General features: G+C 47.5%; 1 protein-coding gene across 5 annotated transcripts in view; it reads left to right on the top strand.

The window, feature by feature from the left end:
- Window positions 1-15,935, top strand: part of Sipa1l2 (signal induced proliferation associated 1 like 2) — a 196,907-nt gene that overhangs the window by 99,725 nt on the left and 81,247 nt on the right. For all 5 annotated transcript variants that reach the window (XM_029569710.1, XM_029569709.1, XM_008845810.3 and 2 more), the window contains 2 exons: window positions 1,313-3,053; window positions 14,735-14,868. In XM_029569710.1, coding sequence (XP_029425570.1) covers window positions 1,565-3,053; window positions 14,735-14,868 — 1,623 coding nt within the window. In that variant the 5' untranslated portion in view covers window positions 1,313-1,564. The remainder of the gene's footprint in view (window positions 1-1,312; window positions 3,054-14,734; window positions 14,869-15,935) is intronic.

Genomic DNA, 15,935 nt, shown 5'->3' with positions numbered 1-15,935 from the left:
AGTTCTAGGTAGGTTGGAGAAGGTGCAGTTGTTTGCCTGTCTTTCTGAGAACACTGGTTAGATGTCAGTGCATCCCCTTGTTTGTTACATCTTAAAATATCCCATTTCCTCAGTTGTGAAATGGCTTTGGGGTAAACAACATGCCTCTGTGCCCAGACTGAGAGCTTTTTTTTTTTTTTTTTTTTTCAAATAGTGAGGTCAAGGCAACTGCCACGCTAGGAAAATTCATGCTCTTCCCAAGGATGCCCCTGTCCTCATCTCATCTCAGTCCCCAGGAACCTGCCACAGCGAGTTCTGCTGTTTGGTTAGTTGGGATTTTAATACCATCCAGCTGAATCCGGGTCGGATATTGTGCTTTGGTGAAGGGTGATGAAGGGCCATAAGAGATGGCCCTCTCTGTCATTACTTGCCAAACTGATCGAAATAGTCTTTCTTTCTCAGGCCCATGAATAAGGTACTCTGTCCTGAGCTGGGAAAATATGTAGTGCCTGAGAATATTTCTGTCTGTTTAAAGATAGAATAAGGTAGAAAAACATTGTAGTTGAAGTCAAGAGTTGATATGATCAGGTTTCCACTGGTGGATGGTTTCTTGTCTCTGGTGCTTTTAGTTAGTCCTGCATACTTTGTTTGTGATGCAGGAAGATTGAACTGGGAATGGTACTGTGTCTGGTGCTAATCTTCATAGACCCCCTTCCCTCTTTCTCTCTGAGAGGGATTGCTGTGGCCTCTGATTTGGTCAGGGACCATCTTGTGAAAACATACTTGTTGATGCCTGGTGGGGACCCTTCTTTTGCAAGACCTTTTAGATGCTTTGAAAGTATGGTGGCATTCCAGTACTTATTTCTGCAATAGTCACGTCATTCCTGCAGCTGACTTATTTAAGCTACATGGAGCCTTATTTAAGCCAGGCTGTGTGGCGTTAACGTTGGCACACCAGGGGAAGGCAAATGTCCTGGCTTTCAGGAGCTTGAGGTTAGCTCCTGAGAGAGATGCATCAGTGTACAGCATGGTAGTGGGGAAGATGCTGGATGAAGACAGATACAGGTGCCTTGTGACCCCCTACAAGTAAGCACTCTGGACCTATGTGGTGGGCCCAGGTGGAGTATAAGGGGTAGGAGATGTCCTGGGAAGGTTTTTCCAAGAGTGTTCTGTGTGAGTTTCAGCCAGCCTTGTGCAGTGGGACACCTTAGCCATGTGACTAGTGAGGCCTGTGTATGTGAGTTTGCGGACATGCCCTGGCTGAGGCAGAGAGAACTGTACTGACCTGAACTGTTGCCCATCATTAATGACTGTTTTCTGTCTTCTAATTCAGATGAAGGAAATGCTTGTGGCCAGACATCTTCAAGATTGCCCCTGAAAAAAAAAGGAGGCAGGGATGGTGTTATTGACAAGCACCCCAGCTTTGGAGAAACCCTGCTCTGAAGATGTTTGCTTTTGGTGAGAAAGGAGGAAACACCCTGTAAACAAACTTTTGTGTCTGCATCTATTGTGAGGCTGTGCATGATCATGGATGTAGATTTACACCAGTGTTGCTGGTGAGCCTTGACTTCTCACCTCTGTGGACATGAGTGACCCAAGGCTGTCACAGGCAGAGAAGCACAAGCTTGGCAGAGCCTCTTCCAAATTCAAAGAACTTCCCAGAACCATGCAGTCGGATGACTATTTTGCTCGGAAATTTAAAGCCATCAATGGCAATATGGGACCTGCTACTTCTTTAACAGCCTCCAATCTGAGTGAGGGTGGTGGAGGTGGCGGTGGACCGGCCAGTGGTACCCCAGCGGTGCCCAAGATGGGCGTGAGGGCCAGAGTGTCTGAGTGGCCTCCTAAGAAAGACTGTTCAAAGGAACTGGCCTGCAAGACCCTGTGGGAGAGCCGATCTCAGTCCAGCTACGAGAGTGTCACCTCCATCATCCAGAATGGCCAGGGTGACCAGGGTGATGGGCAGCAAGAGGAGCAGCTGGACCTGGACTTTGTAGAAGCCAAATACACTATCGGAGACATCTTTGTTCATTCTCCCCAGAGAGGACTCCACCCCATACGGCAGAGGAGCAACAGTGACGTCACCATCAGCGACATCGATGCTGAGGATGTCCTGGATCAGCATGCTGTTAACCCCAACACGGGGGCTGCCTTGCACAGGGAGTATGGGAGCACCTCATCCATTGACAGGCAGGGCCTATCTGGAGAGAATTTTTTTGCCATGCTCCGTGGGTACCGAGTGGAGAATTATAACCCCAAAGCAGTCAGCTCCTTTGGGTTCCCTGATTTCTTCCCCTGTGATGCTGGCATCTCTCCAAGCCTCCACGCTGCAGCCCAGATCTCTAGAGGAGAATTTGTCCGAATCTCAGGACTGGACTACATGGATGGCGCCCTCTTGATGGGGAGGGACAGAGACAAACCCTTTAAGCGCAGATTAAAATCGGAGTCAGTGGAAACATCACTCTTCCGAAAACTTCGGACAGTTAAGAGTGAGCACGAGACCTTAAAGTTCACTTCTGACCTGGAGGAGGGCCGCCTGGACCGGGGTGTTCGTCCTTGGAGTTGCCCACGGTGTTTTGCCCATTATGATGTCCAGAGTGTCCTCTTCAACATCAATGAAGCCATGGCCACAAGGGCCAGCGTGGGGAAGAGAAAGAACATCACCACAGGGGCCTCAGCTGCATCGCAGACCCCAGTGCCCACAGGCTCAACAGGAGGCTGTGAATCCCCACTGGGCAGCAAAGAGGACCTCAACTCAAAGGAGAACCCGGATGCTGATGAAGGTGATGGGAAGAGCAATGACCTGGTCCTCAGCTGCCCTTACTTCCGGAATGAGACTGGTGGGGAAGGTGACCGGCGCATTGCTCTCTCTCGAGCCAACTCAGCCTCTTTCAGCTCTGGGGAGAGTTGCTCCTTTGAGTCATCCCTCAGCTCGCACTGTACCAATGCGGGCGTCTCTGTCCTGGAGGTGCCTCGTGAGAACCAGCCCATCCACAGGGAGAAGGTCAAGCGGTACATCATTGAACACATTGACCTTGGGGCCTACTACTACCGCAAATTCTTCTATGGGAAAGGTAGGACAAGTGACCTCCTGCAGGGGCCTAGGGACTACTCACCTCCATGTTTCTGTGATCATAATTCCTGGTTGGGGTCGGGGGCACTTAGGAGGAGGACTATTTATGGTTTCAAAGGGTTTGTCCTAGTCATGTGTTCCTAGCCTCTTGTGGTGGACATCAGTGCAGTGAGGCGGGGCATAGGAGACATTCATCACCTTGTGGTGGACAAGAAGTACTAAGAGAAAGGACTGAGGACTAGGTCAAAGGCAGAACCCCAGTAACCTGCTGTTCTAGCTAGGTACTGCCTCGTAAAGTTTCTAGAACCTCCCAAAGTAGCACCCTATTCCCAGCTCCAGACCCACTGCTTAACACATGCACCTGTCTGGGGACATTGCATGTTGAAATCATGCCAGGTACAGTGTCTCCAGAGCCTGCAGTGCTACTTCACTGTTTTGGCAAGTTCCTGAGGGCTGTGTTGGTCATGGGTTCTCCACTGCCTGTACTGATTTCTCATCTCTACTGGACTGAGAATGCTGCTTTTCTCTCTGGAATTTGTGAACATGACAAACATTGGGCTTCGTTTGATCTGACCCTTTTCCTATGTGTCCTGTGATTCTCTCTTTCCCTGTGCTACTTCTCAATCTAGTCTCCAACACCATGTAGACTGGACGACTCTACTGGGCTTCCCATCCATTCTTCATGCTCACTTTATTGTTAGTGAGATGTGCAAATTCATCTTCATTGTGGTTCTCCAAATGGGATTACAAGGGAGAATATGGTTCCCTAGTGAGTTACTGCAGAATTCTTTAATCTGATCTAAAATAAATGATTTTGCTTTTGTTAATGTCTTCAAGCTTGAAGCGTGCGTTCTCAGAGGTCATGTACTTCAGTCCTTAGCTTTTATGTAAGTGTCCTCAGCTCTCACTTGGACACAAGAACCCCTCTGTTTCAGAGGCCTACAGAGAAACCTATTCAACATATGTGTCAGGAACACATGCCAGTGAGACTGGTGCCTCTCTGCCCTCAGTCCTGTTTAGTGTGACTGGCCCTTTAGCCATTTCCTTAGGGAACAGCTTAAGGGCTTTGCTTTTCTGTGTGTAGCCACCTCTCTGTCCACTCTCAGGGACAGGCTGGTGGAACATCTGGTTGGCAGAGGCCCCCTCCCACTCTGTGGTGAATGAACCACTCTGCCCTTCTATCTCCTGAATGTTTGCATGTGATTTTGGACAATCCTTTCTTTTGAGTGGATCGGGGTAAGTCAGATGTGGAGAGATGACTGTGACCACTTGGGTCCTTTGTAACAGTAAAGTAGCCATTAGTTTTAAACTCATTTTCTTTTTAAGCTGTATTTACTGGTGTGTGTGTGTGTGTGTGTGTGTGTGTGTGTGTGTATGCACACACAACTGCACTCGTGCCTCAGTGTGTGTGTGAAGGTCAGATGACAAATTGAAAAAGTCAGTTCCCTCCTTCTACCATGTAGGTCCCAGGGGTTGAACTCAGGTCTCTTGGGTTAGATAGCACGTACCTTTAGCCACTGAGCCATCTCACCTACTACAGAGGATTTTTACTGCCTCTTCCCACAGATGATGTGAAAGAATTTTTTTGCCCCATCAGTTTCAATATTAAGCCAGTAATTTTATTTGCCCATTGATCCAGGTTTAACCCAGCACCTGTAACTATAATATGGAATCATGTAAATTGGGGACGTGATCATGATACTGGGTATACTAGGTTATTTGTCTCATTGCTGCAACCAGATACCTGAAAAAGCAACCTAAGAAAAGAGTTATTTTGCCTACAGTTTGAGGGTACAGTCCATCAAGGTGAGGAAGGCATGACTGCAGGAGAGTGAGGCAGCTGCTCACACTGTGTCCAGTCAGGAAGCAGAGATGGAAGCTCACTTCCTCCTTTTTTTCAGTCCAGGACCCCAGTGTTAGCTACCAGGGTGTCCCATTCTGCATTCTCCAGCCGCCTGTCATGGTCCTGCTTTGGGCTACATCACTGTGACTGCTCTGAGTTCACTCCTTGTCACAGTGAAGCCCTGGAACCTCTGACCTGCATCCCAGTCTGTGAACTAGCCATCACCCTTATGGCCGTGCCTGTCTCTCGGAAACTGGTTATCAGACATGTGTAGGACTGGTCTCTGGGAGGAAGTGAGTTGCTCTTGGCTTTTCAGATAGAGACTGGAGAAACAGGCTTCCTCACCAAGACTGCTGCTATAGCTGAACACTGGCACACAAAATAAAATCTAGATTTATTATGCCCTGAAATCCACAGGTAACTCAACATTCAGGCTGACTGAGTTCTGTGGAGTTCATGATTCATCTTTTAGGATATCAGAATGTAAAGATTATCAAGTACTTAGCAACTTCCCACTGAGAGTTCGTTTCACATGTAAAGTGTGATGAAGGAGGAGCAGACCCCAGATTCCCACCACCACTGGACTAGCTCCAGGCCTCAGGGTCTGTCCTGATAGGCGGTTTCTGATTTCTAGATTCTGTTACTTCTGAAAATTCCTTACCTATCATTTGGCTGTTGAGGATGTTTGAGAACATTGGAAGTCATATAGTAAGTTTAGGTTGGGAACATGTCATAAGAAATTAGTAAGCTCCAAAGAATGATCTGTATATATATATATACCCCAGAGAGAATGCTGGGTGGATGAGCTGTGTCTGCAGACAATGCCAGGATCTTGGGATCATCTCTGCCTTGGGCCATGACTCAGGATCTAGGAAATAGCTGGAAAGCTGAGCTCTAGACTGTACTGTGAGGCCCACAGAATGAGAGAGTGGAGAGCAAGCCCTGTGAACCCCTGCCTTAGTTTGTCAAGGCTCTGTGGTTGTATTCTGGCAAAGGGCCTGAATTGCTGCAGGCCAGGGAGAGAGTGGCCTCCACGGGAGGGAACTGTGCTGAGCCTCAGTGCAGTAGTGACTCCCTGCTGCCTCTGGACTTAGAGTGTGACCTGTGGCCCAGTGTGACTTGAGATAAAATTGGGGGCAGGAGTGTCTACTAAGGCCCTATGTGGAGCCATTATGGACCAGACATTGGCAGCCCAGAGTCCTGAGTGGCTAAGTAGCCCACTAGCCTAACCCCATAGCCTCAATCACTGGGCAAAGCAGGGCAGGGTACTTCTGCCAGCTCTTCACTATCAACAGGACACCATTGTGTTAAAACAGACCGACCCAGACTAGCTCTGAGACCTGGCTCTTCAAAATGCTTTCTGCCTTTCTTTTTCCCTTCTCCAAGCTTTTCTCTATGGAAGTTGGCTTTCAGGGATCTCTTGATACTTTGCAGAGCACCTATTATTTTCTACTATGTTCCTTGTGAAACTTGACAGCTCTTAGTCATTAGGGGATGTCTCATGCTCAGGCTTTGTAAGCAGGTTGCTCTGCACCTGACCATTGATGCACAGCCCTCAATGCTAAGGTGTGTCTTGTGATAGTCACTGAAACTTAGGAACTTAGTGAAATTTTAGGAACTTAGTGAACTGGTCACCCAGGGAGTGCCTCACCACCATAAACAGAGGCAGCATGGCTTGACCGTCCTGGCAGATCTATCTGCAGCCTCCTGAGACAGCATGGCCAGTGAACAGTAAAGTCCCTCTGCTGGTAATGACCATGAAGAAAAGTTGGGGCCTTTTGTTTTCATGTTACAGTATTGCCAGTGGAGCTCGTAGTGAACATACTAAACCCTTGCCTTGGTGGAACAGGCTACTACTAAGAGTTCCCAGATAGTGATTCTCCTGGGCTTGGCCCAGTGGAGTCTGCATACATTCCAGGTTCAGCTCTTGTCCCTTTGTTTGACTCCCCAGGGCTTCTGTAAGCAGCAGCCTGGGTGGTGTGTTTGAAAGGGAATGAAGCCAACAGCAGGCATAGCTCCTTCCCACTTTCCTCCTCAGCTCTGCTCATCTCTCCTCTGGCTCTTAGTTTCTTTTCCTGTTGCTATGATAAAATACTCTGACAAAAGCAACTTAAGGGAGAATGTTTTTATTCTGGTTCACAGCTCAAGGTGCAGTCCATCATGGAGAGGAAGTCAAGGCAGCAGGAACTTGAAGCAGCTGGTCATATCACATCCACAATTAGAAAACAGAGAGGGGCAAATGCAGGCCAGTACTCAGCTTACCCTCTCTGTTTTATCCTGTCCAGGATCCTCTACCTGGGGAATGGTCCTGCCCACAATTGGGATGGATCTTTCTACCTCTATTAACATAATCGAATAGTACCCTATTGGCACTCCTAGGGACCCAGCCCACTTGATTCTGGATTCTTTCAAGTTCACAACACTAACTGAAACACTCTCCTTTCCTCCCTTCTGTCCTTTCCTCCTCCCCTCCTCCCTTTCTCTCCTTCCCATCCTCATCCCCCCCCTCCTTTATAAAAGTGTGCATAAGAGGAAATGTTTGCTCTCCCCTTGCCATAGTAACTTCCTGCTGGGGTGGAGGCAACTTGGAAGTACCAGGAACTTTCCAAAAGAAGAGTTTCAGAGTGGACCGAGGCCCCACACAAGTGTCCATCCTTCCTTAGGTCCAGGCCCAGCTGTGTGACAGTGGTAGCACCTAAATAAAGCTGCAGCAGAGGGACCTTGACACAACCAGGACACTGTCTACCATCTTCTTCCTGTTTACTATGTTCAGCAGCTGCTCCTGCCCAGCTCTTGCAGCTCTTTGTAGGCATCGTCCTCTTTTCTCCAGTGCTAGTCTTCACCAGCAGCAGTATGAATGAGGGGTAGTCTGCCAAGTGAGTAGAGAAGGGAGTTTTATATAATGTGTAGGGCTAGAGATGGAGCTCAGTGGTACAGCACTGGCCTAGCATGCCTCAGACCCTAAGTTCAGTCTCCAGCACCAATGAAAAAATGTACTAGCCTCTCACCTGCTACACCACTTTACTATTTTATGTCTGAGGAGCTGTGTTTTTGCTATAAGGATCAAGTGCCCATCTGTTGTAATTATAGCTGGAGGTACACACCTTATAACCAAGGACTATGATTGGGCCAGGTGGGGAACACACAGGGTTCATACCCCAGCTCCATTGGTGCAAATCCTTGAGCTTCTTTGTTCCTAGTTAACCGTCTTTAAAATGGGTTAATGACCCAGAGATGTCCCTTGAGGGCTTAGAGCAGTTCTGTCACATGGCACATTCCCGTGCATTTCTTACATAAGTGTGTGGGATCTTTCTCTCTTGAAAGACGCCATTGTCCCCAACACAGGCCAGCACAGCATCTGAAGGGCGGTACTTTGTGTTGATGGTTAAAAGATGAGGAGGGAAACAGAGGAGAGCCATGTGGCAGGATGGGGTTGGGAGGGTGTCTGTTGAAGCCCCACTGCCTGGTTCTAAACACACGCAGCACAGTGTCACTAATGTGGGACTGTGGATGGGGTAAGCTTTAAGTATCTACTGAGCTTGCTGCAGAGTGACTAACGGCTGCATTCCCTTTGAATTCCATGCCTGTTGCCTTTTCTTCCTGTTTTATATAGTCACTGACAAAAATTAATAGGGAGTTGGACACTATTAAATTCGCACGGATGAGTGGAGTACCACCTAACAATGGTGCTATTCTAAGATGCATGTTCCTCCCTGAGAGGACACTGTTGATCACGACACAGCCTTTCCCCCAGCCAGCATCGCCACTACAGACAGAGGTCCATTGAGTCCAGGGGCCTAGCAAGAGGAACTCCCCAGCTGTATATGGGAGTTGGCACCAAGGGACAGTGCCATGCACTTGCTCTCCTGCAGGGGCCAGTGAGTAGGAAGGGGGGTCAATTTAGGAACCTGCGAAGGCTGTAGACCTGTTCACACTGGGCCCCAGCAGGCCTTGGTTCAGCCATGGAAAAGGAGGAGCAATGGTTCTCTGGGTCCCTGGAGAGGGGAGCATACTGCTGTTTCTGTGTAGTTTGGCTTCTCATCACTAAAACAGGAACCTCACAGTCACTTTGCTCTAGGACAGGAAGTTGGACGTGAAGGCTGCAGGAACAGAGTCTCAAAGGTCCTGGAAGCCTAGTAAAGCCTGCTCTGCATCTGCTCAGGTCCAAGCCCAACTTCTCCCAGCTGATAATGCAGGGAGCTAGACAGCTGTCCCTTAGTGATGGCTCTTCCCACTCCTTTTCTCTCTCTCTCTCTCCTATTCAGAGCTTTCTTCCTCCTCTTGAAAATATGCTGCTGAAAATCACAGCTGAGCAAAGACAGCATGATGGCTGCCTCAGTTCTTCCTTTAAAATTGACCTTGTGAGATACCGTTGTTATGTTCAAAGTGACCTGTTATCTTCCCCACATGACGTTTGATTTTTTTTTAAGCATGTGTATGTGTATTGGCATGTGTGGGGACACATGTGCATGCCTCCAATGCATGTACACGTGTGCCCATGCACATGGAGGTCTGAGGTTGACTCTTTGAGGCAGGGTCTCCTAGGTGAGCCCAGAGCTGCCTTTGTGTTACTGGTCCCACTAGCCAGTTTGCTCCTGGGACCCTTTCTCTGCCTCTCTGCACTGGAATTGCAAGTAGGCCCCAGGTCCGCATGGCATTTATATGGGTTTAAGGGAATCTCAACTTGAATCTTAACCTTGTGGGGCAAGCATTTTATTCACTGAACCATCTCCCTAGCTGATGGCTTGTTTTTTATAACCTGAACTCTTAAATGTAAGCATCATCCGCTGCAGAAGTTGTTCATGAGAGCACTGCAGCCAGGCTCTCTGTTTCCTTCCTAACTGTTCAGTGGACCCCTGCCTGGCTCAGGTGGCCCTAACCCCTTAGCTTTAACCAAGTCTAAAACGTGTAGTCCTGGCCTTCAGCTTTAGCCCCATCTGAAACCTGGGGCCTTGTCTGTGCTTCTGGTTTTATGGGAACAGATGCTTAATATTTCAAACATTTTTCTCTCTAGTCCCTTGAGTTTTTCAAACTAAGCTAATATTTGTTGACCCTGGGTTAAAAGAACAGCAACAATGCCTCTCTTAATGCGCTCACAGAGCAGGACACATTTGCAGGTGCACAGACTTCTGGAAGCTGAGGGTAGCTTTAACACTGTTGCCTGCTGAGACAGTAGTCCTCACTTCACACATCCCTTGGCCCCATGTGTATTTCACTGTATTTTGTTCATAACCCCTGAAGTGAAGTGGTGGAAAGTGCTTTGAAATGAGACACACAGTTGTGTGTTGGTGGGGGTGAGTTGAGATAATCTTAGGTAGGGATTTAGAGAGTCACCGATGGGTATATGTCCATCCTGATCAGCAGCATGCAAAGACAAAGTGACCGGCTAGTGATTGAAAGGACAGAGAACCGTTAAGCTGTATTTTAGGGGACAGTGACCTCAGGCCTCTACTCAGCACAGGAATGAGGCCGAGACTTTAAGGACATGGGTCCCTTGGCTTGTGGTTTCTGTGACCTTGCAGTGCACTTCAGCACAGATGACCAGGCAGAGCTGCTCTGTCTGTTCATTGCCAGCCCAGATATGCAGAGGACTGTCCTTTCCCTCGCAGCTCACTGATGACATATCAAATCATTCTCCCTTAAGACACTGCAGAGTCTAGAAACAGCCTTTTGGGCCAGAGCCCTTGGGCGCCCCAGTCTATTTTCCTCTTTGGAATTAGGAGTTTTTTCCCCCTCTTCATAGACTAGCCAGGATGTACCACTGAGACACAGCGAATCTCATTTCCCACACTGCAATCTTGTTAACTGATTTTTTTTTTATCATGTCCCATTATCCAGTGATATGTGAATTTTCATTCAGCTTCTACAGCCTTCTCACAGCTTCCATCCTTCAGGAAAGGATTTCATTTGATTCACCCTTGAAACAATTTTATGGAAATCATAGGCTCATGGGCTTGGAAATAAGGCCAGGCTGTGGGGGGCAAAGGGCTGAATGCACACAGCTATGAGAGGCTTGCCTAGGGGCCCAGAGTGGCAGGGCTTGTGGGGATTAACATGCAGATCTTTTCCTGAAAGGGATGCAGGATTCCTTTGTTTCCTCAGGGAGTTGTGGGGGAAGGGGCCCAGTCTCTGTTCACATCTTCATGGTCCATGGGCTTGCTCTGTATAGGAACTAGACAGCATGTTCTCAAATCCAAGGGAAAATTTAAATTTCTTTAGAAACACATGTAGGCATCCCGCAGGTTTCCTTGCTGAAACCAAAGGCTGTGTGAAGTCCCTTTGCAAAGAGTGATGAGGGATAAACACTGTAGGCCTGCAGACGTGGTGAGTGTAGACCATGGGAACCTCCCTTCTGCATTTGCATTCAGATGCACAGAAGTGTTGGGGAGACAGAGCCAGAAATGGAAGTGGGGTGTGGCTGGAGCAGGAGTGGGAAAATGTGAGATGGCATACGTGTTTTGTGTTCCTTTACATCTTTGGTGAAGGGCTGAGAATACCCAAGTTTGGGCTCTCCAAGTTTTAAAAATATTATTTCTGATTTGGTGAAATAATTACATATGCTACTACCCACTAACAGAGACAGCCATGAGCACAACTGAATCTGCCCAGGCCGTTATAGGCCAGTGTTTGGGGATTAAAGGGTGCAAAATGGGTGCAGAAGCAGAATGGCCCCAGTACTTCTTTGATGCACACTCCATTTTAATTCTCATTTAGCTTTTCTGGCAGGAATAGTCTGCTTTAAACTGTGATGCCCTTCCAAGCCCACCAAGGATAATTATGGTGCATGTATACTTTAGGGGGGGAAATGCTAAGGTAAGAAAAGTCAAGAAACTGAGCAGGGGTTACATGGCACAGTAAAGCCCAGGTTTAGACCTCAGTGGTGGGTCTCTTGTCATTATATGTATCTCAAAGCCAGCAGGCTTGGGACTATTAGTTATATATGGCTACTTGAAGACACATGCTTAGTTGGTAGAGTGCCTGCCTAGTACATATGAGACCCTACCTTCCATTTCCAGCACATAAATCAGAGATGGTAGGATATTCCTGTTATCCCAGCACTTGGGAGATAGAGGCAGGAGGACAAGAAGTTAAGGTTCATACTTGGCCTCGTAAGACCCTGTCTCGAAAATAAAGAACAGCTTTCTTTCCCCTGTCCCAAAATACCATGAAGGGCAGAAGTAAAGGAGTAAAACAGGTGCTATGGGAGGGAGTGCTGGAACTAGGGAGAAGCCGCAGAGGGCAAGCTATGTCAGAAGAGAAGGTGGGAAGGTATGAGCACTCGGGGGCGGGGGGTGGCACAAGCCAGGCTGTCTGTGCCACAGAACTAGACACAGAAATGGAAGCAGACGGTCAGGCAGGACACATGTGTTCACAAGGCTTCATTCTCTCTCCTGACCTCTTGGCCAGTTTCCACCTGCCTTGTACCCTGGGAGGAAACTGAAGATTTTTCTGGAGAGGTTGAATATGAGGCAGGGCACAGCCGTGAAAAGGACTAACTTGGAAGTTAATAGGGCAGTCCCTCTGCATTCTTTCCTTTGGGCCAAATACCTCCAGACAGGAGGCTGGCTGGAAGGCCCTTCCTAGGACAGACTGGCTCAAGCAGACCCCACTCACTGACCCTCGCTGATAGTGGCCACTCTGACTGTTCCACCTGATACAAAGTAGCCTGTAGAACACTGGGACCTTGAGGTAGACTCTTCAGAGGTAGAAAGATCAGCTCCCAACTTATCTGGAAACAACTGCCAAAAACTCAGATCCAAAATCTTCAATCACTGTCTTTTAGAACATAGTTAGAAATTTGTGACTTTGAATAAAGAGAGCATATGATTTACAAAACTCTGAGAACCTAGGATCAAATTTAAAAAAAGATGAGTAATCACCATGGAGAACTACAGAACATTATTGAGCACAGTTAAAGCCCCAAGTACATGGAGGAATAGTTAGCTGCAGCTTGCAAAGCTCTAGACTGATGCAGTGTTCAGTTCAAAGATGCTTTCTGCATAGGTTTAATGGAATGCCTTGGACCACCTGTCACTAATGCATCTTCAGAAACAGTGAAATAACACAAAGTAAACAACCTTTCACTGATGCTTTGTTGAATGTTTGCAAACTGTTGATTAAAGTCACAAATAGCTGCTCCTCTCCCTCAGACCCAGACCTGAAGTGCTTGGTGACAGCGGAGTTCCTCCTGTGACTGTCATGTTGGCTGCTGTCGGCACACACTGTTCCTGTGGGTCTTTCTCTAGTCTCAAACTAATAGGCTTGGTCAGTAATTCACCTTTAGCCCCCAACATAGTCTCCTTGTTGCCTTTAACCCTGCCCAGCTCCTGAAAGGCAGAGAATGTCTGTTAAGCTTATCTGGTCCCCAAGTGCTAAGAAATGAATGTTTTGTATTTTGGAACCAATCTGGGCAGTGTTGACTTGTGTGAAGCAGGGAGCTGCATTCTGCTGGAGGATGAATCCTGCTCTCTCAGTGACTTTCTCAGAGTTGGGCAAGATTAGTAGAAGCCTAGTAGAAGGTGGCACTCAAAGGAGATAAATCTGGTATTTTGCATATGGGTGAAGAAATCAATATTTATGAGCATAGTCCTTAGAGGACTGACCTGGCTGTGGTTCATTAGGAAATTAATGAACAGTTCCTGAGTTTCATGCATACCACCGTTCAGCACAGGTGACTGGTGCAATGTGACTGCTAAAGATAGACCTGTTCTTAACCTACACTAATGGGTATGTGGGTAATTGTTCCCTGTGTTTTGCATGGTCCAGCTGCCTCTGAGGTATTACGGTAAGATGGTGTCTGGCTGCCCCTGCGGTGTTACAGTGAATGGGGTCCAGTTGCCTCTGGGATGTTGTAGTGAGATGGGGTCCGGTTGCCTCTGGGTGTCGTGATGAGATGGACTGTTCTGAGGAAGCACTGATTGATATGGAAGATGCAGTGGGATGTTTTGACCAGTCGAAGCAGCTTGATGACACGAAGCTGTCCCATGGTCCATCAAGAGTTGCCCACAGAGCAGGGAGATTTCTATCACTGGAAGGGTTCTAAACAGTATTCATATCATGAGTGGGGATTGCTTTCTGGGATGTTCTCCCTGTGTACATTGCCTGGCATGTTGCTATGATGCAGATGAGCAATTGCTAATGAATACCCCTTACAGGATCCTGTGCCTGTTGGACGGGACCCTCCAAGGTCCATTTCTATTGTGGGGTTGTGTGACTCCAGGTTTCTTTCAAAGACTAGTGATTTATGCAAAGAAAAGATTAGCTGTCAACCTGATAGAGGGAGTTACTGGATGTGTAGGTCCAGTGAGCTTCGCCACCCAGTGACCGTCACGTGTTTCATTTTGTTAGATCTCTCATTAGATGCTAGATATATCAGGGACAGTGTAATGACAGAGTGACCTTGGCACATCCATAGATGGCCAAGATCACTCTGGCCAATCTGAGTGGCTTTGTCAGGTAACCTGGAGAGTCTCATTCAAGTCTGAGAAGGTTGCCTTCCAGATGAAAGGGAGCAGCCCTCAGTGATGGCTTTTGAGGAGCTGTGTCCCTCCAACAATACTGAGGATATGACACCCCCTTCACATGGTGCTGTCCACAGACCTGAGGCTTTGGGGTGAGCAGCCTCCTGCTGCTCTGATGTTGAAAGGCAGAATGAGTGGGCAGACAGGCAACAGATGAGACAAAACATAGAAGAGTATATATAAATTGGAAGCCAGAAAATCCTGTCAGCCCTGGGGATTGTGGTGTGTGAACTTGCTGGAGCCTCTCCAGAGACTTGCTGTGCACTAACACTGCTGTGCTGCTTTCTTTCTCTTCTTCTACCACTCCTTGCATTGCAGAGCACCAGAACTACTTTGGAATAGATGAAAACCTTGGCCCCGTGGCAGTCAGCATCCGGAGGGAGAAAGTGGAAGACCCCAAGGAGAAAGAAGGGTCCCAGTTCAACTACAGGGTGGCCTTCAGAACAAGTGAGGTAAGTGGCTGAACAAGTGCGTCCAGCTGCCTGGGGAAGAAGCCTAACCTCTTCCCCTTTCACTTTAAAAAAAAATCTATATTTATTTTAAATTAAAATTTTTTATTTTATGTGTGTGTTTTGGCATATATATAAGTGTACCACATGCATGCAGTGCTGATGGAGGCCAGAAGGGTGTTGGATCCCCTGGAACTGGAGTTACTGATGGTTATTAGCTGTCATGTGTGTGCTGGGAATGGAACTCATGTTTCTATAAGAGCTGCCAGTGCTTTCAACTGCTGAGCCATCTCTTCAACCCTCCAAAATGTGTTCTTAATGTTAATCATTCAATGTTTAAGGACATTGGAAAGGACTTGTGTGATTTTTTGTTGTTGTTGTTGTTGTGAGAAAACTTGGAAACTTGTCATGGATTAACAGGCCTTACCTCCATCTTACATGATAGTGTACCACGATAAGACAGAAGGTTCTGGAGCTGAGACATGAGGACAGACATGAGCTGCATCAGAGTTTGAAAATGAGTCTAAAACAGAGCACAGAAGATGAGGCAGCCTGCAGTGGACCAGGTGTCTGACAGGCATCCCTTACCAGTATGATGGCACTATCCACCCAGCTCGCCTCCATGGAAGAACAGCTTGTTCCCTGCTGGCTTCCATTGAAAAGTGATATCATTACTTGTGGTACAGCAGGATGTACTAAGCAGCAGAGATGCTGGCTGATCAACTTCCCCCATCTGTCCACAGTTCACTGTAATCAGAGCAGGGTATATTTGGCAGATATATCAGGAAATGTTGGCTGACCACTTCCAGGTCAGACAGAAGAGAGGCCTTTGCATTTTCCTGCAGCTTGTATGAACATCTTACCCGATATATGAAGGTGTTCTGGTAACCTGGACATAATGAATGCTGAATATGTTCATGTGAGCTAAGCCCTTCCCTCAGAGTGACATCATTGAAGGCAGTGATATGTGCAGTAGCCACCAGCCACAAGTGGTAAAAGTTTAAATAGTAATATTTAAGTAATTGAATAAATTCAGCTACCATGACTTATACTGCTTCCTGTGGTCCACT

The sequence above is a fragment of the Nannospalax galili genome, unplaced genomic scaffold (assembly GCF_000622305.1).
Source record: "Nannospalax galili isolate Female #2095 unplaced genomic scaffold, S.galili_v1.0 scaffold702, whole genome shotgun sequence".
Taxonomy (NCBI): domain Eukaryota; kingdom Metazoa; phylum Chordata; class Mammalia; order Rodentia; family Spalacidae; genus Nannospalax; species Nannospalax galili.
Note: the sequence above shows the minus strand (reverse complement) of the source record. Positions and strands in the feature narration are given on the sequence as shown.